This window comes from Bos indicus x Bos taurus, chromosome 8 (assembly GCF_003369695.1).
Source record: "Bos indicus x Bos taurus breed Angus x Brahman F1 hybrid chromosome 8, Bos_hybrid_MaternalHap_v2.0, whole genome shotgun sequence".
Lineage (NCBI taxonomy): Eukaryota > Metazoa > Chordata > Mammalia > Artiodactyla > Bovidae > Bos > Bos indicus x Bos taurus.
In genome coordinates, this window is record NC_040083.1 from 88994293 (window position 1) to 89018492 (window position 24200).

Here is a 24200-nt window from a genome sequence, read left to right on the forward strand (position 1 = left end):
ATAAAAACTGCAGTCTTATTAAAGACAATAAATAATATCTGAATTTGAGACAACTCTCATGTTTGTGGATAAAAAACTTAATAATAAATGTAAATTCTTTTCAAGGTAGCATATGAAATTTCAATGGAATTCAAATGGTTTTTTAGGTGTGGGAGAATCTCATTAAATAATCTTAAAGTTCTTAAGGAAAAATATGCACAAGAGACTCATAAATTGACCAATGACATATAAGAGAGTTCAGATAAAGGTCCATACAGAAATAGGAATTTAACATACCACAAAGTTGGCACATTAATCCAGCAAGACATGAATGAATGATTAAATCAGTGATATTCATATAAATTCTTACTTAAGTATTTGTATAAGCCTTACAAATAGCTGAGAAGAGAAGAGAAAGGCTAAGAAGAAAGGGAAAGATATACCCAACTGAATGCAGAGTTCCAGAGAATAGTAAGGAGAGATAAGAACACTTTCTTAGGTGAACAATGCAAAGAAATAGAGGAAAAAAATAGAATGGGAAAGATGAGAGAACTCTTCAAGAAATTTGAGATACCAAGGGAACATTTCATACAAAGTTGGGCACAATAAAGGACAGAAATGGCATGGACCTACCAGAAACAGAAGATAATAAGAAGTGGCAAGAATACACAGAAGAACTATACACAAAAGCTCTTAATGACCTGAGTAATCATAATGGTGTGGTCACTAACCTAGAGCCAGACATCCTGGAGTGTGAAGCCGAGTGGACCTTAGGAAACTTTACTACAAAAAAGCTAGTGGAGGTGATGGAATTCCTGCTGAGCTATTTCAAATCCTGAAAGATGATGCTGTTAGGATCAAGTGCTACACTCAATATCCCAGCAAATTTGGAAAACTCAGCAATGGCCACAGGACTGGAAAAGGCTAGCTTTTGTTCTAATTCCAAAGAAAGGCAGTGTTGAAGAATATTCAAACTACTGCACAATTTCACTCATTTCACATTCTAGCAAGGTCGTGCTCAAAATCCTTCGAGCTAGGCTTTTACAGTACATGAACCAAGAACTTCCAGATGTACAAGCTGGATTTAGAAGAGGTAGAGGAGCTAGAGATCAAATTGTCAACATCTGTTGGGTCATAGAGAAAGCAAAGGAATTCTGAAAACCTCTACTTCTGCTTCACTGACTATGCTAAAACCTTTGACTGTGTGAAGTGAGTGAAAGTCGCTCAGTCATGTCCAACTGTTTGCGACCCCATGGACTGTAGTCCATGGAATTCTCCAGGCCAGACTACTGGAGTAGTTAGCCTTTCACTTCTCCAGGGGATCTTCCCAACCCAGGGATTGAACCCAGGTCTCCCGCATTGCAGGTGGATTCTTTACCGGCTGAGCCACCAGGGAAGCCCAAGAATACTGGAGTGGGTAGCCTGTCCCTTCTCCTGTGGATCTTTCCAACCCAGGAATTGAACTGGGGTCTCCTGCTTTGCAGGCAGATTCTTTACCAATTGAGCTATCCTGTGTGGATCACAACAAACTGTGGAAAATTCTTAAAGAGATGGGAATATTAGAGCACTTTACCTGTCTCCTGAGAAACCTGTATGTAGGTCAAGAAGCAGAGCTAGAACTGGACATGAATCAACTGGCTGGTTCAAAATTGGGAAAGGTGTACATCAAGGCTGTATATTGTCACCCTGCTTATTTAACTTATATGTAGGGAGAAAAGTGAAAGTTAGTCCCTCAGTTGTGTCCCAGTCTTTGCAACCCTATGGACTATAGCCTGTCAGGCTCCTCTGTCCATGAAATTCTCCAGGCAAGAATAGCAGAGTGTGTAGCCATTCTGTTCTCCGGGGGATCTTTCCCACCCAAGGATTGAACCTGGGTCTCTTGCATTGCAGGTGGATTCTTTACCATCTGAGTCACCAGGGAAGCCCCAGAGTCATTATGTGAAATGCTGGGCTGGATGGCTCACAAGCTGAAATCGATTGCCGGGAGAAATATCAACAACCTCAGATATGCAGATGATTCCACTCTAATGGCAAAAAGCAAAGAAGAAATAAAGAGCCTCTTGATAGGTGAAAGAGGAGAGTGAAAAAGCTGGCTTGAAACTCAGCTTTCTAAAAACTAAGATCATGGTATCTAGTCCCATCACTTCATGGCAAACAGATAGGGAAAAAGTGGAAACAGTGGAAGATTTTATTCTCTTTGGCTCCAAAATCAATGTGGATGGTGACTGCAGAGATGAAATTAAAAGATGCTTTCTCCTTGGAAGAAAAGCTATGAAAAACCCAGACAGCATATTCAAAAGCAGAGAAATCACTTTTCCGATCAAGGTCTGTATAGTCAAAGCTATTGTTTTTCTGGTAATCATTTATTATGGATGTGAGAGTTGAACCATAAAGCAGGCTGATGCTGAAGAATTGATGCTTTCAAACTGTGGTGCTGGAGAAGACTCTTGAGAGCCTCTTGGACAGCAAGGAGATCAAATCAGTCAATCCCAAAGGAAATCAACCATGGATATTCATTGGGAGGACTGCTGCTGAAGTTGAAGCTCCAAAACTTTGGCTACCTGATGCAAAGAGCTGACTCATTGGAAAAGACCTGATGCTGGGAAAGATTGAGGGCAGGAGGAGAAGGGGAACACAGAGGATGAGATGATTGGATGCCATCACTGACTCAGTGGACATGCGTTTGAGGAAACTCTCAGAGATAGTGAAAGACAGGGTAGCCTGGCATGCTGTATTCCATGGGGTTGCAAAGATTTGGACATGACTTAGCAACTGAACAACAACAACTCATATAAGTAGTAGTCCATTTGGAGGCTAGCATTATAATTCATGCCATAGCCTATATAGACAAATAAATCCCAAATAGATTTAAAAGCTAAACGAAAACCATTAAATAAAGTGAAAGCATAGATAGGTAAATAATAAATAAATATTCTTAAAATAAAATTTGGAAGATTATTATGAAGACCTGTGGACACAAGATCTTCTCATGCAAGATAAGGCATTCCAAAGCCACACCAGAAAGGATAGGCATGTAATCACAGGAATTATTACTATATTACTATGGTAACAAGTTCTTTTAGGTAAAATGTAGAAACTGACCATCAAAAGATTAACATCACATTAATCTAGAAGAAAAAGATGAAGAACCTAATAGAAAACTGGACCAAAGATATGAACAGTCAGTTAACAGAAAAAGAAGTGCAAATAGCCAATAAACAATAGAAAACTACACAATCTAATTAGATGACAGGGAGATTCAAATGAAAACAACAACAGAAAAGAAATACTTTTGCCCACAAGAGGCAAAGTTTCAAAAGATTGATGTTGTCCACTGTTATGTATGGATGTGAGAGTTGGACTGTGAAGAAAGCTGAGCGCCGAAGAATTGATGCTTTTGAACTGTGGTGTTGGAGAAGACTCTTGAGAGTCCCTTGGACTGCAAGGAGACCCAACCAGTCCATTCTGAAGGAGATCAGCCCTGGGATTTCTTTGGAAGGAATGATGCTAAAGCTGAAACTCTAGTACTTTGGCCACCTCATGCGAAGAGTTGACTCATTGGAAAAGACTCTGATGCTGGGAGGGATTGGGGGCAGGAGGAGAAGGGGACGACAGAGGGTGAGATGGCTGGATGGCATCACTGACTCGATGGACGTGAGTCTGAGTGAACTCCGGGAGTTGGTGATGGACAGGGAGGCCTGGCGTGCTGCGATTCATGGGGTCGCAAAGAGTCGAACACGACTGAGTGACTGAACTGAACTGAACTGTTACAAAGGGTAGAGAAGTAAACTTGCTTAGACATTGGTGGGGACAGGACAAATTGCTACAGACCCTCGGGAGGGTAATTCCACTTGGCAGTGTTGGTCGTGATGTTTATGTAGTGCCGCGAGTGTGGCAGTGTTTGTCATCTTATATGATTCCCTGAAGTTGGACATGGTCTTTATATAACTGTGACAGCAGTGGAGGTACTGGCATACCTGTGAAGGTTGTGGTGGTGGTAATAACAACTCTGAGAAGGTAGTCTACATGTTATTCTGCACATTCGTCAAGGAATTCACATAGCTTTGCATTAGTGTTGGTGGTGGTATTCACAAGAATCTGTGATGTTGGTTGTGGTCATATTCATATAACTGCAGAGTTGGTGGCTGTGGTATTCATGTGACTGTGCAAGGATCTAAGTGGTAGTGTTCATCTACCTCTGTAGTGGTGAGCATGTTACGGGTTTTTCTGTGGAATGGGTGTAGACGGTCCTCATATAATTCTGCTGTGGGGGACATGATATTCATATATCTGCAGGGTTGCTGATAGCATTGAAATGATGTTGGATGTTGTTTATGGTGTTTACACAACCTGTGGTGTTGGTTGTGGTAATCACATAACTCAGTGGTTGTGTTGGTGATAGTCTTCTCATAACCTCACCATTGGCTGTCTGTTCCCATAGCTCCCACGGCTCCCATAGCTGTGATGTTGGTCATGGTATCCACACAGCCCTATCATGGTGGTGGTATTTGCATACACATAATGTGCCACCATGATAAGTGCATTCATATGACTTTATGATGTTGCTGATGTTATTTCCATGGCCTTTTGAGGTTGGCCAGGTGTTTGCATTTCACATATCATCATTGTCAGGGCAGAGGTGGTGGATGATCCAGCCACCCAGGATGGCTGTTTTCTTGCTCTCTGTACATCCCCTGCTTGACCAGTGCCAGCTATACCTACACCCTACTCACATGACTAACCTTCCCACATCCTTGCCCCCGGCCCCAGCCAGTGATCATTCTAAGCTTTGGTTTAGAGCATCTCCACCATGATACCTTATCAAATGGGCCATTATGGACATGCTCACTTGCTGGTTTTCCCTGGTAACTGATAGCCAACCTGATGTCAGTTCCCCCTATAACTGGTAACCTCCCTCTCCCCCTAGGAGCGAAGACTACTGCCCTGTTCTGCCCGCTGTCTGCTGCACATGGTGGGTTGTTGCTCCGGGACCTTGCTTCAGACATGTGAGATTCCCCCCATCCATTAAGCCATTGATGTCTCTGTTGCTGACACCAGCTCTTTCTTGGGTCTTGAAGCGGGGCAAATGCCGGGCTTGCAGGCCTGTAGGGTTCAGCCCAACAGGTGATATTCAAATAACTGTGTGGCAGAGGTCTTGTATTCACATGACCCCGCATCACTGGGGAAGGTTGTGTTCGTAGACACTGCAATTCATCACAGTATTCATAATCCTAAGATGTTATTTTGTCATGGCATAATTGTATAGCATTGATATTGTTATTCACAGATCTTGTGAGGTTGGTGATGGTGTAATTCAGATAACATCAGGACTTGGGCGTGGAATTCACACAGCTCTACAATGATGGTCGTGTTGGCATTAGCATGGCACTGTGGGGTAGTGATATTCCCATAACTGAGAGAGCATTCACAGAATTCACATTTTGCTATGGTTGTGTGGGTGGTATCATATAATTCTGCAGTGTTATAAAATGGTCTTCAATAGCTCTGTGATGATGGGCATAGTAACTATCTGACCTGCAGTGATTATGTCATATTCACACATCTGCAGTGGTGGGCATGGAGGTTTCCATAACTGCAGTGGTGGTAGGAATGGTCGTCACACATTTTAGAGTTATTGACCAACTTTGCCACTTTGGTTGAAGTAATTACTTCACTTTGTAATGTTGCTGGTGATGGTGTTCACATACCTCTGGGATGTGGTTGTGATGTTCACATAACTGTGACAGTGCTGGTCTTGACAATCCTGTAACTCAGCAAAGGGGGTCGTGGTCTGCACATATCTTAGTGACAGTGGTCATCATCTAACCCTGCTGTGGCGATGATGGCATCCACACAAGTCTATAATAGCGATAGTGGTAGTCACGTGATCATGCACTGTTGTTTACTGTTTTCCTGTGACTTGCGACCTCGTTGTAGTATACATAACTCTGCAATGTTGGTCATGGTACTCATGTACGTTTGTGATAATGGATGTGGTATTCGCGTAAGTCTTCGACTTTGGTGGTGGAGGTGGTAGTTATATAATCCTGTGATGCTAGTCTCAGCATTCACGTGATTCTGTGATATTGTCCCTTTAATCATATGACTCTGCAGGGTTGGTGGTCATCTTATTCATATGTCTCTGTGACCGTTCATGGTACCCACTTAACTGATGGAGGTGGTGGTATTTAAATAACTCTGTGACTGTGCAGTGGTTGGAGTAATAGTCACATTTCAGAGAAGTTTGAAGTTTTGCTTGAGGTTATGTAAGATGATATGACAGAGCCAGGCTCAAATTCAGTTTTTCTGTATAATTTAAATGCAGTCTTTTCTGTACTACACCATGAGGTCCCTTCCTGCTATGTCTAAATTTAAAGTCATTAGTATAAAACATCTGTACCTTCAAACTCCCCCAAGGGCTTTGGAACACGAATATTCTATCTCTTCCATTCTAGTTGTTTGTCTGTAGCTTTAACTGTGGCCATATATTCACATGTACACATACATTCTCATGTATAAAACTGATAAACAAATGTAGCTACAAATTTAGATGTTAAGTTGAAATTCTGGAAATTTATGTTAAATAATTCAGAAGAGGTCTTTCTGGTAAACCAAAATAAAACACCGTTGGGGATACTCTGTAGTTTGTTCAAAGCCCAAAATGTATTTACTAAATAGTGAAGTGTAAAGTTGGCCAAAATGTTGGTACTATAGTGTTTTCGTTCTTTCTTTAAATATTATAAACTTCTGGAAATTTAGTAAAGGACTGGAAATGGGATGCTGGGATGTTGGGTGGTGGTTACATGACAGGTGCATGTTTAAATGATCATTGAGTTGTACATTTATGATTTCTGCATTTTATGACATACAAGTTATACCTCAACAAAAGCTTTTGAAGGTGTATTGCTAAAGAAAGTGAACATCCTAATGGGTTTCCTGAAAGTTAAGTATAGTGCCAAATGTAAGCACTCAGGATATTTTCTGATGGGTGTGAGTTATTACTTCTATAGAAACAGAACGAAGTGTCACCATGAATAAAAAGTTACAATGTGGTTGAAAAATTGTGTATGGCTCCCCCAAATGACTTTGCTTTGGTTAGGAATCATCTCTTCATCTTAGTTCTCTGACTCATGACTTACATTTTCTCTCCTTGCAGTATCTGGGGTGCATTGAAGTTCTTCGCTCCATGAGGTCTCTTGACTTAAGTACAAGGACGCAAATTACCAGGTAAGCCCTCTTGAAAATGGACTCCTGTGATTTTACTTGAGAAAGGAATGATTTCTGAAGTAAACCACTAGAAATTTCCAGAGGGAAAGTCTGCCCCTTGAGTGCTGGTGACCAGGGACAGGGAGTCAGGACTCACTGTCTCAAGTCTCCTGAGTGTTCTATGTTTGTGACATGTATGTCTTGACACAAGCCTCCTGAAGAACACTCCTCACTTCCAAACTCTTTTTATAATTAAGTTGCAGACAAATGGAGTGTTTATGTTTGTTTCTTTAATAAAAGAAACTCTTAGACCAGACTGATATTTTAAATCTCTGTTATTTCTTTTTTTTTTTTAAATCAAGATGTCAAGAGAGAATTTCCAATGGTATACACAGAAATTAAAATGCACAGAGTTGGAAGTAGAAATCTTAATGGGAGTAATAATTTAGAAAGCAGACTGATTCTTTTAAGGCTTCAGTGATTTTGAGCAGGTTTATATGTTTTAAACCAGATTTTAAACTTGAGGGCCAATTCTGTTTTTAAGCATGTTTTTATAAAATTCATAGCCTAGTAGAACTTGTATCTTTAGAAAAATGCCAATTTCAAGTCATCTTGAAGAAGAGAACCAGAAAACTAGGACTAGGTCTGTGAAATAGCTACATTTCAGAAGGCGATGAGCTTATATTGCTTTGGCAGTAGTGGCATTGTTTAATTTAAACAGTGACCTCAGAAAATGCCTCAATTTTATTTCGTTCAAATTTGTCTATTGGATATCTTTGCATTAGCAAGCCAAAAACTAAAGATTGAGCTTTAGAAAGCAATTATTTATGGTAATTAGCTGCTCAGTAATTTACATACCTCAGTTCTACGTTTTAAGCATCACAATGAAACCTCTTCTTGCTCATTGAAGAAATTCATGTTCAAAAGAGTTGATGTCTTCCTTCTCTCTCAAGCAACTCAAGACACACTTATTGTGAACACAGTAGTAATCTACCCCAAGGGGAGAATCCATCTCCACATATTTGTAGAAAATGGTTTATGGATATTGCCAAGGCAAAAGAATGGTATTTTGAAGTGAGAGCAGTTAGAATAAAAGTCTGAGTGTTTAGTCAATCACTCATTCATCCCAGCTGTGAGAAGGCAGTGCTGTGTAGGGGGTGTGGGCAGAATGCTTAACCATGGACCTAGGGACACTGGAACCCCTGACTCTGGTCACCTGCTCATGGGGGGGTGGTAGTTGTTGTGTTTTTTTAACTTCAAAACCCTGAAGTATATTTGATTTACAATGTTGTGTATGGTGCCGTTGTTTTTTAAAGAGAATTGTCAGCCATTTCTATTGAATTTTCTTTATAGGTCCTAGAACTTCCGAGATAATTTATGTCATTTTAATTCTTCTGATATATTTTTTGAGTCTTTACCATGGCTGCTGTCCTGCTTTGCCAGACCCCCTGTTTTGGGGGAGAAAGACACACATGCAAATGGCCAAGTCCTGCTTTTCAGGAATGGAGGTGGGCAGGACGGCCAGTAGCAATCCCGGTGTGCCTTTGGATCAAGGTCTGGGCATTCTTTGGGTGCCAAATGGCCAGATAAAATCATGGTAGTGGTAGAAAAAAGCTGTGGAGCAGACATCCAATTCCACTCTATTTAGATTCTAGCAGCGGTGCAGCACTGTAATGGGCCAAGTGAAGTGCCATTACTTGACTCAGGAAACTCGGTGTTGTACTTTGATTATATCAGAATTGCCTTGGGTTTATTAGACTTAAAAAATATCAATATATTTATTTTAATTGAAATATAGTTGATTTATGATATCATGTTAACTTCTGTTGTACTGCAAAGTGATTCAGTTATACATACATATAAATATATGTATACATTGTTCTCGATTTATTAGACTTTTTGAAAACTGTTTGCTTTTCTCTGTGATGCTTTTTGTCTTTTGCCTCATTTTTATCATGTGACCTGTTTCTTATTTTGTTACGAGCCAGACAGCACTTGTAGGAAACGGTTTGACAAATCAACATCAGAAAGCAGCCTTCACACCCAGGACAAGAATGCTCAATGGTGTCCTGTGGATGTGGCACGATTTCAAGTCTGTGTGGCAGCTGAGTGTTAAACATACCTGTGATTAAATTCTCCCATCTTGATGTGCTTTATATGCTAAAGGCATTCTTGAAAGGTTGTAGGGAAACCTAATGCTGTAGTTAAGTTCTATTGTTGATGTTGTCTCTAAGTCATGTCCAACTCTTGCAACCTTATGGATTGTAGCCCGCCAGGCTCCTCTGTCCATGGGGATCTCCAGGCAAGAAGGGTGTAAGTGCATTGGCATTTCCTTCTTCAGGGGGTCTTCCTGACCCAGGGATTGAACCTGTGTCTCCTGTATTGGCAGGGAGATTCTTTACCATTGAGCCACCTAGGAAGCCCAGCTATATAGTACTATACTGTAAAAAATTTAAAATACTTTTCATACAAATAATATATAAAAAAGCAAACAAAAAATAAATAAAACATTTTTAATCTTACAGGATAGTACCTTGAAAAGTACAGTAGTACCTGCTACATCACTGCTGCTGTAATGCTTGCTTCCAGGCATCCTGAACTTGAAATAAAGATACCGTACCTCTATACTCTAGACAATACTGTAGTAAAGTACCCAAAAGCACAACCCCTGGAAGAGGGTGCACCCATGTGACAGTGTGTGCCACACGTGTGAACTCATTTATGTGATTTGGACATGTGAACCATGTTCACATCTTAGCAAGTTTGCAACTTGAAGGCTTGGGCTTCCCTGATGGCTCAGCAGTAGAGAATCTGCCTGCAGTGCAGGAGATGCATGAGACCTGAGTTTGATTCCTGGGTTGGGAAGATCCCCTGGAGAAGGGCATGGCAACCCACTCCAGTATTCTTGCTTGCAGAATCCCATGGACAGAGGAGCCTAGCAGGCTACAGTCCACGGGGTCACAGAGTCGGACATGACTGAAGCGACTGAGCGTGCACGCGCGCTCGCGCACACACACACAAACTTGAAGGATCATATGTGGGGACTTACTGTATTTATGAAAGTCTGCTCAGGGGACAGAGACGCTTGACAGATGAAGAAAAAACTTTTGCAGAAGAACTAGTTGGTGGTGGGCAGGGAAGCCTGTTGTGCTGCAGTCCATGGGGTCGTAAAGAGTCGGACACAACTGAGCGACTGAACAGAACTGAACTGAGAAGAACTAGCTTCCCAATGTTCCCCTGGTCCCTGCACCTGCATGGCCTTGAAGAGGGTGACTCCCTTTAGTTCCGACCCCACAACGTGACCCCTGTCAGCACGCCTCCCCACACCCTTATAACTCAGCACTATTAAGGCCACACAGGAACCCCACAGCAGAAGCTGGGCCACTCAAGAGCTTGAGGAAACTGCCTTCTGTTGTCTCCCCCATCACCAGCGCCACCTCATGGTCTGTGAAACCTGAAACCCACGTGGGGAACCAACTTTCTCCCTGCATGGATTTCCCTGTGCTGTGCAGCCCCGGAGGACTGTGGGGAGGGTCTCAGCTTGGTGTCGCCCTGAGGAAGGTGGGGGCTTGAAGCAGGGAGGACCCAGCTCCCCAGCTGGAAGTCAAATCAGAGACCTACGCTTTCATCTGCGTTAAGCTACTGGGTCTTCACATGAGGAGACTGTGGCAGAATGCTGATGGCCACTGCTGTGGCTTCCGGCCACTCTGCCCATGGGGACCACACCCTGTGCCTCGGGGGATGGTTTGGACTGAGTTACTGTACTTCCTGTCAGAGTGTGACGTGCCTCATTAGATGGGGTGGACTGGGATAGGGTAGCGAGTGTGCTTTTGGTCTGACTCGGCGAGCAGCCTGTCAGGCCACCCTGCAGGGTGACAGGAAGCGCCCATGTGCCATGGTCACGGGAAAAGCAAGGCCTTACTTTCTTTCCCCTTCCCATCTGCTAATTTGATTTGCCGTGTTCAATTTGATTTATTATTGGAAATCACCTTAAGCTGTTTTTATGGCATGGAAGGCTATAAATATATATGCGGTTAGACCCAGAGCACTCAGCAAGCTGGTCCTTCTCCAACAGTAACTGAGATGGTCTGACGTGTATTTTTGGTTCTAAGCGACCCCAGCTGACCTCCTGCAGTGCTTGGATTCATCCAATAACCATCAAGTTTGCTTTCCACTCAGCCTCGCATAGACACATGAGCTCAATGTGCATGGCTTTGCTACACTTTCTGTAAATGAAGGTGAGGGTGAATTCCTGTAAATGTACAAAATGTTGAGCAGAGACCAACACAAACTTGCTTTTTTCAAACTGTAGAGAGAAAACAGTTGAATCTAGTTTAGGTTTTTCATCTCCCTTATTTTATTAACCATGCTCTAACCAACTGAGCTAACTGGCCCCTTTCCCTTATTTTAAAGCTGTCATAGTTTCAATGGGCCCTGAAGATGCAGGTTTAGCCCAGACCTTGACCAGCACGGCCCATGGACGAGATTGCTCCCTAGCACTCCACTTAGCATCCACTTGCTGGAGGGTTCTGCTTCAGAGTCCAGGTGTTTTGAAAATTCCCCAGGAACATGTATGAAATATTTTTGGTTTGAAACCAAACTCAAAGTTTGTGTAAGGACAACATCCTTCTTTGAGGAAGGCATTTCCTTTTGTTCTTTTAAAAAATATATTTCATTTATTTGGCTGCACCAAGTTATAGTTGCAGTACACCAACCACCAGCTCTTAGTCGTGGCATGTGGGATCTAGTTCCCTGACTAGGGATCGAACCCCGTCCCCCTGCATTGGGAACACCGAGTCTTAGCTGGACCACTAAGGAAGTCCCTCCTTGTGTTCTGATTCAACCTATCAATGGGGGTCTCTGAAGACTTGTATCATGGATGCTAGCATGAGTTGAAGTTCAGAGTCACCTGGCCACAACTTTCTCACATTACTACAGCCTGAGGGGGCAGAGTGTAATGGACACAGAATCCGCCATGAGCTGGTGAGTCAGACTGAATGTTGTGATGCTGGGATCTTTTATGTCCAACGTTTCCCTCAGGGAGTTTGGTTAGATGGTAGATGTGTGACTGTGTGGAATGGGTCTGACAGTGCTGGGCACTGTGATGGCTACAGGGCCATGATTTTGAACAAAATAACCAGCACGCCCTGGCAGCCAGAAGGAGAAGGGAACCCGCAGACGAGGTGTTAAAGATCTGTCACGGATGCTCCTGATACAGCCTGATACAGCGAGAATGGCGGCCTGGCTTGCGGGGGTCTCTTGCCAGTTAGGAGCATGGAGGGGTCAGTCCTCAGCCTGAAAGACGGCTAGCTGGATGGCCTAAGTCCAGTTTCTTCTCTCCATCCACCCTCTCTTCCCCGAGTCGACCTGGCAGCCTTGGTAACGCTCACTTGTCCAGTCACTTCTGGCTTCCAACATTCTCTCAGTGCTCTCAAAAAAAGAAAAAGGCCAAGGTAAAACCTTTCACCACATAGTCCTTCAGTTCCATCGACTCCCCCAGCATCCTCATCTGTGTGCATCCATCCCAGCTGTGGTGTCTCTCCTCATGTGCATGAAGGCCTCCCGCCACCGCGTGCCCTCGTTGGACTTCCCGCGAGAGAGGGACCGACCAGGCTGCGGGGCTAGGCACCCTGGCCTCCTCCACCCCCGCGACGTCCACCACAGCCCTTTGCCGTCTCACATCAAACTTCTGTGACACGTGGCCATTTCATCACCAGCTCATGGGGGAGTGGATCAGTGCCCGGGCTGAGGTTTGGGGTAAGGCCACATTTACTAATGAGCTATTTGTGTTGTTTGTAGAAGATTTCCCATCCTCAGGGTGGCGTTCAGCCTGTGAGGAGCTGTGGGGAGAGGAGATGGACGCAGAGGAAGAAGGGCAGGTAAGGCGCTGCGCAGCTCTGCCTCTGGGAGAACTGTACACGGTCTGGGGATGACCTGGGGTCTGATCACATATCCTGACCAGGAGGAAGCTGGAAACACCCAGGCAGGGAGGGGCTCTGAACATCTTCTGTTCAGCTTTGAGGTGATCGCTTCCTCTTGGACCATGGCATGGATCCCACATGCTGCACGAAATGGGCAGGACTTTGATTCTGTAGCTTTCTCACCTAGCAGATCCAGAGGATGAATTTGGAAGGGCCCTGGCTTCCCTGGTAGCTCAGCTGGTCAAGAATCTACCTGCAATGCAGGAGACCCCGGTTCAATTCCTGGGTAGGGAAGATCCCCTGGAGAAGGGATAGGCTACCCACTCCAGTTTTTTGGGGCTTCCCTGGTGGCTCAGACGGTAAAGAATCTGCCTGCAGTGTGGGAAATCTGGGTTCAATCACTGGGTTTGGGAAGTCCCTGGAAGAGGGAATGGGCTACCCACTCCAGTATTCTGGCCTGGAGAATTCCGTGGACAGAGGAGCCTGGCAGGCTACAGTCCATGAGGTCCTAAAGAGTGGGACACGACTGAGTGACTTTCACTCTTATTTATCTGCAAACCCATTGTATCAAAGGTGTTAAGATGTGTGCTTGATACTTGGCAGGTGACATGAAAAACGAGACGGACTTTTGGTCAGGTGCCTTCAGGCTCCAGGATCTTATCTCGCCAATTAGACTCCTCCCCAATCATATTGGAGAATTCCTTTTTCGCTACAAAAGAAACACGGCTAATGTCGATTTAAGTTCAACACGCCAGGAAAAGGAAGAAATCTGTAAAAATCTTTCCCGAGGCTGGTTGACTCTCAGAATTAGAAAGGGGAGCAGTGGGTGTGAACAGCCTGCCTGCCCATCCCTGTGTACATCCTGCCGGCACAGGATGGCTAACATGATTTCAGCCTTACGGCTCGCTCTAAATTTATTTGTTCGGAACACGTTTCTCAGGCTGAGCCTTTCGAAGACTTCCACCCCCAGAGGGGCGAGGCCTGGCAGGGAGGGAGTTAGTGTTTTCTCAGTTTAGAATTCTTTTTGAAAACACCAGCTTGCCTGCGTGCAAACGCATCCGGGCTTTGGATGTAGCGGGCTGAGTCCTTCCGCTTTCGTTCTACGTTGTTACTCAGGGCTTACCACCAACCGAAGTAGTTTTGTGCTTTGCGCCTCATTCGTCATTATTTGCGTGCGAGAATGTGATAGATGGGGGTGTGTGCATCACAGGTGCCCAAAAAGCCACGACTAGGGAAAGAGGGCCAGAGTCACGAGGCAGTGGGTCAGGTGACAGCAAGCGCATAAAAAGTACCACAGGGAAACGGAAGAGGCTTGGACGAATCTGGGAGGACTTCCTGGGGAAGGAAGCGTTTAACCCTGGGGTGAATTTCCCTGACCACGTGGCAGACCGGAAGAAAGCAAGAAACTGAGGCAGCTGCTCCCACTTGGGCCTCTCAAGGTTTCTACCTGTCTGCCTTTGGGCAGTAATGCTAATACCCGCCAGAGGCTGGGGCCTGATTCGGATGAAGGAACACAGGCACACCCTGCACCTGTCTGAGTCCTGGGCCCAAGCCCGGCTGCCTTTAGGACAGAAAAAGAGTTCTGGGGCTGAGGGATATAGGCATCTGGTTTCTGATTGGCCGCAGTTTGGTGTTCCATCTCATCTTGCTAATATATGTTGATGCATTCACCCACTTTGTGAGGAATAAATGAGAGGTTACATCATCTGGCACAAGCTGTGTACAGGTAAAGTCTCAAGGCCATTCCATTGACCAGACCCACACATGTGCATTCATCTGTCCCCTAGAGGACCCTGAGACTTAGTGTGAGGAGCCTACTGGGGAGCGTGTTGCAGGGAGCAGAGGGTGGGAATGGGGCCACTGGTGCTGGTGAAGCCCCTATCTGAGCAATGGAGGCCAGACTCTGGCCCTGGAGGGAGCATAGCCATTTTTATGGGGATGTCCATGGAGCCCAGGGTGGACTAGGGGCTGCAAAATGACAGCTCTAGCTGAAGGCTCACAGCATGACTTGGTCTCCAGGCTTGTCTCTCTGAATCCTCTCCAAATCAAATTTTTCTCTTGGGGCTCTCTGAGCAGCCGTCCTAGCCTGATCTTTGGACAGCAATCTCCTGACCCAAGCAGCAGAGCCTTATTTACAGGTGGGGTTCCTAACCTAGCAGGTGAGTAAAGGGATCCGTAGGTACCAGCTCATAATTACCTCTCACCAGAGAGGAGCATCCTAGGTTCTCATTACTTCTCAGGGTTGGCTCCTCACCTGTGGAATAGGGATGGAATCCCTACAAATGGCTTGTTTAGAGTCTTAAACCTACAAAGTGCTGGGGCTGCACCTGGTTTGCCAGGTTACACATAGTATGTGTTCAGCAAATCTGGATAGGGTCTTTATCATGGATTTAATTTTGCAGTTCACTCACTCTTTCCAAATTTCTGTATATGATAATATCGACTGTTGATTGACATTATTCTAATTATCAATATCAACCAGTTCCATTCAGGACAGGTTTTCTAGCTGAAAAGAAACACTGGTTTGATGCAACAAACTAAAGTTACTGAAAATTGAAATTTTTGGTAATGTAGCATTGATTTTCACTTACGCCAATATTACCTGGTATTTCATTCTATCTTCTTGCTTTGCTAATTGCAGCTGTTGCTGATAATAATAATGATGATAATAATAATACCAACACTATTATTGAATACTTGCTATATTGCTCTAAACATGTCATTCATTCATTCAACAAATTTTTATTGATCACATGTCGTGTTCAGTCACTATTTAGATATTAGGAACAGGACACTAAATAAAAACTAAACTTCTATTGCAGGGAGAGAGAATAAGCACATAGACATATCAAAAGAAGGATGAACTTATAGTTTTCTTAGTTGACAATAGTCAAATTTCAGCAGTTTCATGTTATTTGGCATAATAATTTCAGATAGCGATGAGAGCATGTGGTTTCTTGTCTCAGAATCCCTGGGAGGTGGACTGTGTACATTTTGGAGATGAGGAAACCAAGGATCAGAATGTTTACAAAAACTGTCAAAGATCACAGTGCCAGGAAGTGGTGAAGTTGAGACTGGAACCAGAGCAAGTCTGAATCTAGAGTCAGGAGTCACCCACTGCTACTTGAACAAGAGGGTTGCATCCTTAGGGAAGCCACAAATGCTGGCAAACTCCAGACACACACTGGGCAGGGGGGCACCATTGGCAGATGGAAATTCCTTGTTAATTAACAATTCCTTTCCCAAACACAGTGACATGATGGCCTTGAGCAGGCCATGGAGAAAATGAGGCACTTGCAGTCTGGTTGGGATGAATGGGGCAAATACACATAAGGAAAAGGGTCAGCTGTGGGGCAGAGTGGGCTCTTCAAAGACTGTGCTGCTTGCCTTCTACTTGCTTTATTCATCCTGGGAGTGCTTGTCCTGTGCTTCAGCAACTCTTCATTGAATGTCAATAAATTATAGAAGTAAATATAATACAAGTGTTTTTTTTTTTTTTTTTAAACTTTTCATGTAAATAGTTTGTAGAAAGGATGAGACTCTTGCCACCTTAACTAGCTCAAAGTGAGTAGGGTAGGTTAGAATGGGGAGAGGTGGGGTGGAAAGGGGGTGATTGAGAGGTGATAGGATAGATGAGTTGAGGAAGGGTGGCTAGGTGGGGGTTTTGGAATGGGAAACGCTGAGTAGGGGTGGGGAGGGATAGGGCGGGCTGGGTAAGGTGGAGGGGGCTGGGAGGAAAGGATGAGATGCCATCTTTCTCTCCAAAGGGTTTTAAGTGAGTCGTCTTTTCTCACCTTGACCATTGGGATAAACTAGAATCAAAATTGCTGGGAGAAATATCAATCACCTCAGATATGCAGATGACACCACCCTTATGGCAGAAAGTGAAGAAGAACTAAAGAGCCTTTTGATGAAAGTGAAAGAGGAGAGTGAAAAAGTTGGCTTAAAGCTCAACATTCAGAAAACAAAGATCATGGCATCCGGTCCCATCACTTCATGGCAAATAGATGGAGAAACAGTGGAAACAGTAGCAGACTCTTTTTTTTGGCTCCAAAATCACTGCAGATGGTGACTGCAGCCATGAAATTAAAAGACGCTTACTCCTTGGAAGAAAAGTTACAACCAACCTAGACAGCATATTAAAAAGCAGAGACATTACTTTGCCAACAAAGGTCCGTCTAGTCAAGGCTGTGGTTTTTCCAGTAGTCATGTATGGATGTGAGAGTTGGACTATAAGGAAAGCTGAGTGTCGAAGAATTGATGCTTTTGAACTGTGGTGTTGGAGAAGACTCTTGAGAGTCCCTTGGACTGCAAGGAGACCCAACCAGTCCATCCTAAAGGAAATCAGTCCTGAATGTTCGTTGGAAGGACTGATTTTGAAGCTGAAACTCTAATACTTTGGCCACCTGATGCGAAGAACTGACTCATTTGAAAAAACCCTGATGCTGGGCAAGATTGAAGGTGAGAGAAGGGGACAACAGAGAATGAGATGGTTGGATGGTATCACTGACTCGATGGACATGAGTTTGAGTAAACTTCGTAAGTTTGTGATGGAGAGGGAGGCCTGGCATGTTGCAGCCCATGGGGTCGCAAAGACTCAGACACGACTGAGCTACTGAACTGAACTGAACTGAGTCTGATTCTTGGTGTTTTTTTTTCCCCCCCAACTGGAAAATATGACATTATTCTACTTCCTCATTTCTACTTTCATTTCAGACAGTGGTCAACACGTTGTCAGGATGACCTTATCACCGTAATTTTCTGACAAGATGCTTAGGAGATCAGCTTCAAGATAAGTAGCTGTGTCTCCCAGTGAGGGCATAGTGCCCAAGAGCATGTAAACCTCCAACCATGGGACCTGTTCCTGGGAACCTGGGTGGAGAGATCTTTCTACTGACAGTCTGCTGGGTGGGAGTGTCAGTGTCCGCTGGACTTGCATGGCATGGGCTTGGACAGCCAGTTGGCTGCACACATGAGCCAGGATCTCATGGGATGTGGGGCTAGGAAGGGTGAGTGGCTAGAATAAGTTCAGATGTCACTGAAACACAGAGAAAGGGGTTAGACACAATGTCTAAGAGTTTAATGCTGAACTAGTTGAGGACTTGGCAGAGCCTCACTTTCCAAGCCTCGAGTTTTTTTTTTTTTTGGTTACTTATTTACTTCTTTAGCAACTAGCTCTGTCTCCTAGCGAAACGTTTGTTTAGTAAAGACATATCACTCTTTGAAGGGAAGACAGAGAAAACAGGAAAATTGTCAATTACCATAATCTCCTCCCATGGAGAGAATTCTGCTGCAGTTGGCTGGGGCGAGGCCTGGGTGATTCCCAGGGTGGCCTGATAATATCTCTGGATGACAGCAATAGGAACGGAAGATCTTTTTCTCTTCTTTACCATATTACACCACCTGGAAAGGACTCTTCACCTAACCTGGGCTCCACTGTACTCTGGACTTCTTGAAGAATCTAGCAAGCTGGAATACAGGGGCCCCACAGATATGTTCTGACCTGGGACAGGGTCCCCAGAGATTTAATGACACATACACATATCATCTCATTTTCTAGAGTGGTTCTCAAACTCAAACATACATCAAAATTACCTGGAAAGTTTGTTACAACAGATGGTGGGACCTCACCCTCAGAGTTTCTGATGCAATAGGTCTGGGGTGGGGGCTGAAAATGTGTATTTCTACCAAGTTTTCAGAGGTGGATGCTGAGGCTGCCAACTCAGGTACCACATTTTGAGAAGCAACATTCCAGAGTTCTATTTTTCACTTCTGAACTATTTGCAACTACCATATATGAAACCACAGCTTTGAAAATAGGTCTATTTATTTTTTTTCCAGTGTTTCCACTCATCCAACAATTATAAAAATGGAGAGCATTCTCGAGTTCATGGTTTAGAATGGTTTAAATAGAATCCATAAGATGAATGTGTGGCATTCATTCCATACTCTCCTTAAGGACCATCTGGCATAGTGTATATTTATAATCCTCATGCCAGAAGCACGTTTGTGTAAGAATGTACCCCCCTGATTGCTCCTTCTCTGTCTCTTTCTCTGAGTTCATTTACCCCCAAGTATATCATTCCATAAGGAACTTTTTGCTCTTGCAGAGAGACACTAGTGTTGGAGGTTCTGGAGTCAGATTTGGCTTCTATTAGGCTGAGTAACTTTCCAGCTTGTGATCTTGTGCAAATAGCTTATGTTCTCTGTGTCTCAGTTTCTCTGTCTTTAAAATGGGAATCATCATGGTGCCTCTTTCATAGGATTGAGAAGAAATTGCGTTGATATCTGGAAAGCACTTAACGTGTTGTCTTGTACACGGAAGGGCTTAAGGCATGTGAATATCATACTGATATTTTCATTTTTATTATATCCCCTCTTTGTTGGTAATCTCACTGCCTTAAATAACACTTCTAGGTGTATAAGCCACAAATCTGTATCTGTACCTCTGGATCTTCTCTTAGGTACAGCCCTGTATTTTTAGCAACTGATGGACCTGTGTCTTCTTGCTCAGTAAGTTGCCAAGTCCTAAGCAACCTATCTCTGACTCTCTGTTCTGTTTATGTCTCTCCATTCTCATCTCTATTACCATAGTTGGGTCCAGCTCACAACTCCCTGAATGTTTGTCACAACTACAACCCACGCATTCTCTCAAAGTAGGAACCAGGGAGTCAGTCTAATATCATCTCTCTTCCCTGTACAGTTACCAATGCTGTGGTACCAAGGCTTATCCTTTGGAAGCCTCCCTAGTAATTTCTCTCCTTTTTTCTAGTCTCTCTTGCCTTCAGTTTTATTTGTATTTGCTAATCCATTAATGTGCCTAAAACATATTACTTCCTATTAAGTTTCATTGTCTTACCCACTACCTGCAGAATACAATGAAAAAAAATTTAACTTAATATTCAATGTTCTATTTTAGCTGCCCCAGCATACCTTTCCAAATATATTTCTTATACTCCCCATTATGCTTCCTTTGCACAACCACACCAACCTACACACTGCTCCATTCTCCTGGTCCACTGTGACACCTTGAAGTGGAATATTCAGCCATAAGAAGTATTCATTTTTAGCCTGAGCTATAAGACCACTTTGTCTGAATTGCTTTGTAGGCTTTTACCTTATGCACATTGTATTAGACTTTTAAAGACACAGGCCATATTTCATCTATTCAAATATCATCTATATATAAAACACTTCTTTTTTTTATAACCACTAAAAAAGTCACTGTCAATTAATATATGACGCAATGCTTTCACATCACTTAGATTCAATTTACATATATTGAAAAAGCTATTTGGATATTTTGCAGACACAGATTTATATCATTGTAATACTTGTACATTTGTTAGAAGGAAAATATAAGTAATATGAAAAAAGATGTTCCTAGAAATTTCTTCTAATTCAGAGTCTGAATAAGGTGAATCATTTTTTTTTGACTCCAAGTCTTGTTGTCTATGTTTTTCTAAATTTTATTGTCCTTTAGGTTATTTCAAGAGCATTAGAAGGCAATAAAATTAGAATCAGGAAAAGAATAGAAAACAAGTTTGAAACTGAAAGGTAGTTTTTTAAAAGGCACTAAAACTGATAAACTACTACCTAGATTGGTCAAGGAAAGAGAGAGAAAATTCAGTTTACCAATAACAGGAAGGAAGAAGGGAACATTACTATAGATACTACAGACACTGCCACGATAGGAAGGGAATATTATGGACAATTTATGTCGACAAATTGAATAACTTAGATAAAATGGTACAACTGCCAAAGTGGCTTAAGGGAAAAATAGATAAACATAATAGGTCTGTATCTATTAAAGAAATTAAATACATGGTAAAAGCAATAAGCAAATCTTTCCATAGAGAAAACTCCAGGGACACATGATTCTATTGGTAAATTCTACCAAACATTAATGTTTAAACAATAAATATAGTTTATTGTTATCTTTTTGATACATTGTACATATATGATACATATATGATACATTGGAGGGGTTATCTAAGGCTTGTAAGGTTGGTTCAACATTTAAAAAAATCCATGTAATTACACATATCAGCAGACTGAAAAAGAAAAAGAAATATGAAAATCTCAATAGAGGAAGAAAAGCCTTTGATGAAATTTAAGACACATTTGTGATAAAAACTCTCAGCACACTACCAATAGAAGGAAACTTCCTTAATCTGATAAGACATCCACAAAAACCCAATAGCCCATACCACAATTAGTGATGAAAAATTAAATATTTTCCCTCTAATATCAGGAACAAGACAGGAATATCTACTTTCACAACTCATATAACATTGTACTAGAGATTTTAGTAAGATAATAAAAAAGGAAAAGGAAAAATCATACAAATTAGGAAGAAATAAAGCTGCCTTTATTTGCAGATTATATAATCATTCATAAAAATTCCTGAAGACTCTATACATAGAAGCTACTAGAACTAATAAATGAGTTTAGCAAATTTGCAGAATACAATTGATATAAATATCAGTTGTATCCTGTATTTTTACATACTAACAAGAATTAGTTGAAAACCGAAATTTAAAAAGAACCATTTACAATAGCACAAGACATGAAATAGTGTTAAATTAGGAAAATATGTTAGATTTATATGCAAAAACTTCTAAACATTGATGAGAGAAATTTTAAAAGATCTAAATAAGAGGAGAAATGTACTGGGTTCATGGTTTGGAAGACAGAATGCTTAAAATACCACATCTTTATATGTAGTCGCTTGATATATTTTAATACAATTCTAATCAAAGTCTCATTAAGCTTTTTGTAGAGAGCAACAAGCTGATTCTTCAGTATATATAGGATAATCAAAGACCTAGAATAGTCAAAACAATTTTGAAAAAGCCATACAAAGAGAACTTGCACAAATTTGCAGTAACCAATATAGCACAATGTTAGCATAAGGACACAAGGACAGACATGTAGAGTTCAGAAACATATGCACACATATGGTCAATTTGTTTTTGACAAAGGTGTCAAGGTAACTCAATGGAGAAAGGATGGTCTTTTCAATAATGCTGCTGAGACAACTGCATATCTACATGCAAAAACCAAGAACAACACAAACAACAATGGCCTTCTATCACCACTTACAACAAACTCCCTCACACATATACAAAAATTAACTTGGAAACACAAAAGTTGAAATGCCTTGTAGTCTTAAATCCAAATGCTAAAACCACATAACTTCTGGAATGAAACAGTTGAAATAGTCTTTGTAATCTTGGATTAGGGAAAGACTTCTTAGAACATGAAAAACACAAATCACAAAAGAAAAAGGATAAATTTGCTTCATCAAATTAAAAATTTTCTCTTTGAAAAACATAGTTAAAAGAATGAAAGACAAACCACTGACTGGGCAAAAATATTTACAAAACATGTATCTGGTAAAGATGTGTATCTGCAACACAGGAAGAAGTTTTGCAACAAACCAGTTTTTAAAAATGAGCAGGTGATGTGACTAGCACTTCACCAAAGAAGAAATATGGAAGACAAATAAACACATGGAAAGATGGTCAACATTGTTAGTCATTGGTGGTGGTGGTGTAGTCGCTAAGTTGTGTCCAACTTCTGAGACCAGACCTGATGGACTGTGGCCTGCCAGACTTCTTTATCCATGGGATTCTCCAGGCAAGAATACCTGGGGTGGATAGCTATTTTCTGCTCCAGGGGATCTTCTCCATCCAGGAGTTGAACCCAGGTCTCCTGCATTGCAGGCTGATTGTTTACCCACTGAGCAATGAGGGAATTAGGGAAATGCAAATTGGGGCTTCCCCAGTGGCTCAACACTAAAGAATCCACCAGCAACGCAGGATCTGCCAGAGATGCACGTTCGATGCCTAGGTCAGGAAGATCCCCTGGAGGAGGGCATGGCAACCCACTCCAGAATTCTTGCCTGGAGAATCCTGTGGACAGAGGAGCCTAGCAGGCTGTAGTCCATAGGGTCACAAAGAGTTGGACACAACTGAATTGACTTAACATGCACACAAATGCAAGTTAAAAATGTGTTGAGTTACCACTACACACCTACTGAAATACCAAACAACTCAAAACAAAACAAAGCACCCTGACAATACCAAGGGCTGGCTACGATACGGAGGAGCAGCTGTAACTTTCAACAGGGCTGCTGGGCATGCAAAGTATTGTTACTTTGGGAAAAAGTATGGCAACTTCTTATACAGTTAGTCACTTACCATATGACCCAGCAATCCCACTTCTTTTTATTTTAAAGAGAAGTGAAAGCATATACATATAACACACAAAACCCTGTATGAAGGTTTATAACAACTTTATTTGCAATTGTCTCAAATTGGGAAAAGCTCAAATATCTATCTACTGGATAATGGGCAGACCAAATTGTATGTCAACATAATGGAATGAAAGTGAAAGTCGCTCAGTCATGTCCCATGATACAGTCCATGGAATTCTCTAGGCCAGAATACTGGAGTGGGTGGCTTTTCGCTTCTCCAGGGGATCTTCCCAACCCAGGGTTAGAACCGAGGTATCTCACATAATGGAATACTACTGAGTGATAAAGAGGAACAAAATCTTAAAAAATTTTATAGTCAGCATGCTGTACATTGTATCCCCAGAACTTAGTTACAGCTACAAGTTTGTATCTTTTGACTGCTTTCACCTATTTCCCTCAACCTCTCCCCTCACTTCTGGCCACCACCAATCTGTTCCCTGTTTTTATGAGTTTAATTTTTTAGATATTACAAATAAGTAATATTATAGAATATTTGTCTTTCTCTGTCTGACTTACTCAGTTAGCATGATGCCCTCAAGATCCATCCATGTTGTCATAAATGGCAGGATTTCCTTTTTTTTATGGCTGAATAATGTTTGATTGGATATATGTCCCCTGTTTTTTAATCCATTCATTTATTGATGGACATTTAGGTTGTTTCCAAGTCTTGGCTGTTGTAAATAATGCTACAGTGAATAAGGGGGTACAGATGGCTCTTTGAGATAGTTATTTTATTGTCTTTGGATATATACTCAAAAGTGGAATTATTGAATCACATAGTAGTTCTCACAGTCATGTCCATTGAGTCAATGATGCCATCCAATCATCTCATC

General features: G+C 42.2%; 1 protein-coding gene across 6 annotated transcripts in view; it reads left to right on the forward strand.

Annotated features, from left to right (window-relative positions):
- SHC3 (SHC adaptor protein 3) overlaps nucleotides 1–24200 on the forward strand; it is a 186868-nt gene that overhangs the window by 48714 nt on the left and 113954 nt on the right. For 3 of the 6 annotated variants that reach the window (XM_027550374.1, XM_027550372.1, XM_027550373.1), the window contains one exon: nucleotides 7136–7206. In XM_027550374.1, coding sequence (XP_027406175.1) covers nucleotides 7136–7206 — 71 coding nt within the window. Of the gene's footprint in view, nucleotides 1–4906; nucleotides 4952–7135; nucleotides 7207–12547; nucleotides 12639–12984; nucleotides 13065–24200 lie in introns of all 6 variants that reach the window. The other 3 variants (XM_027550375.1, XM_027550376.1, XM_027550377.1) reach the window with 3 other exon arrangements.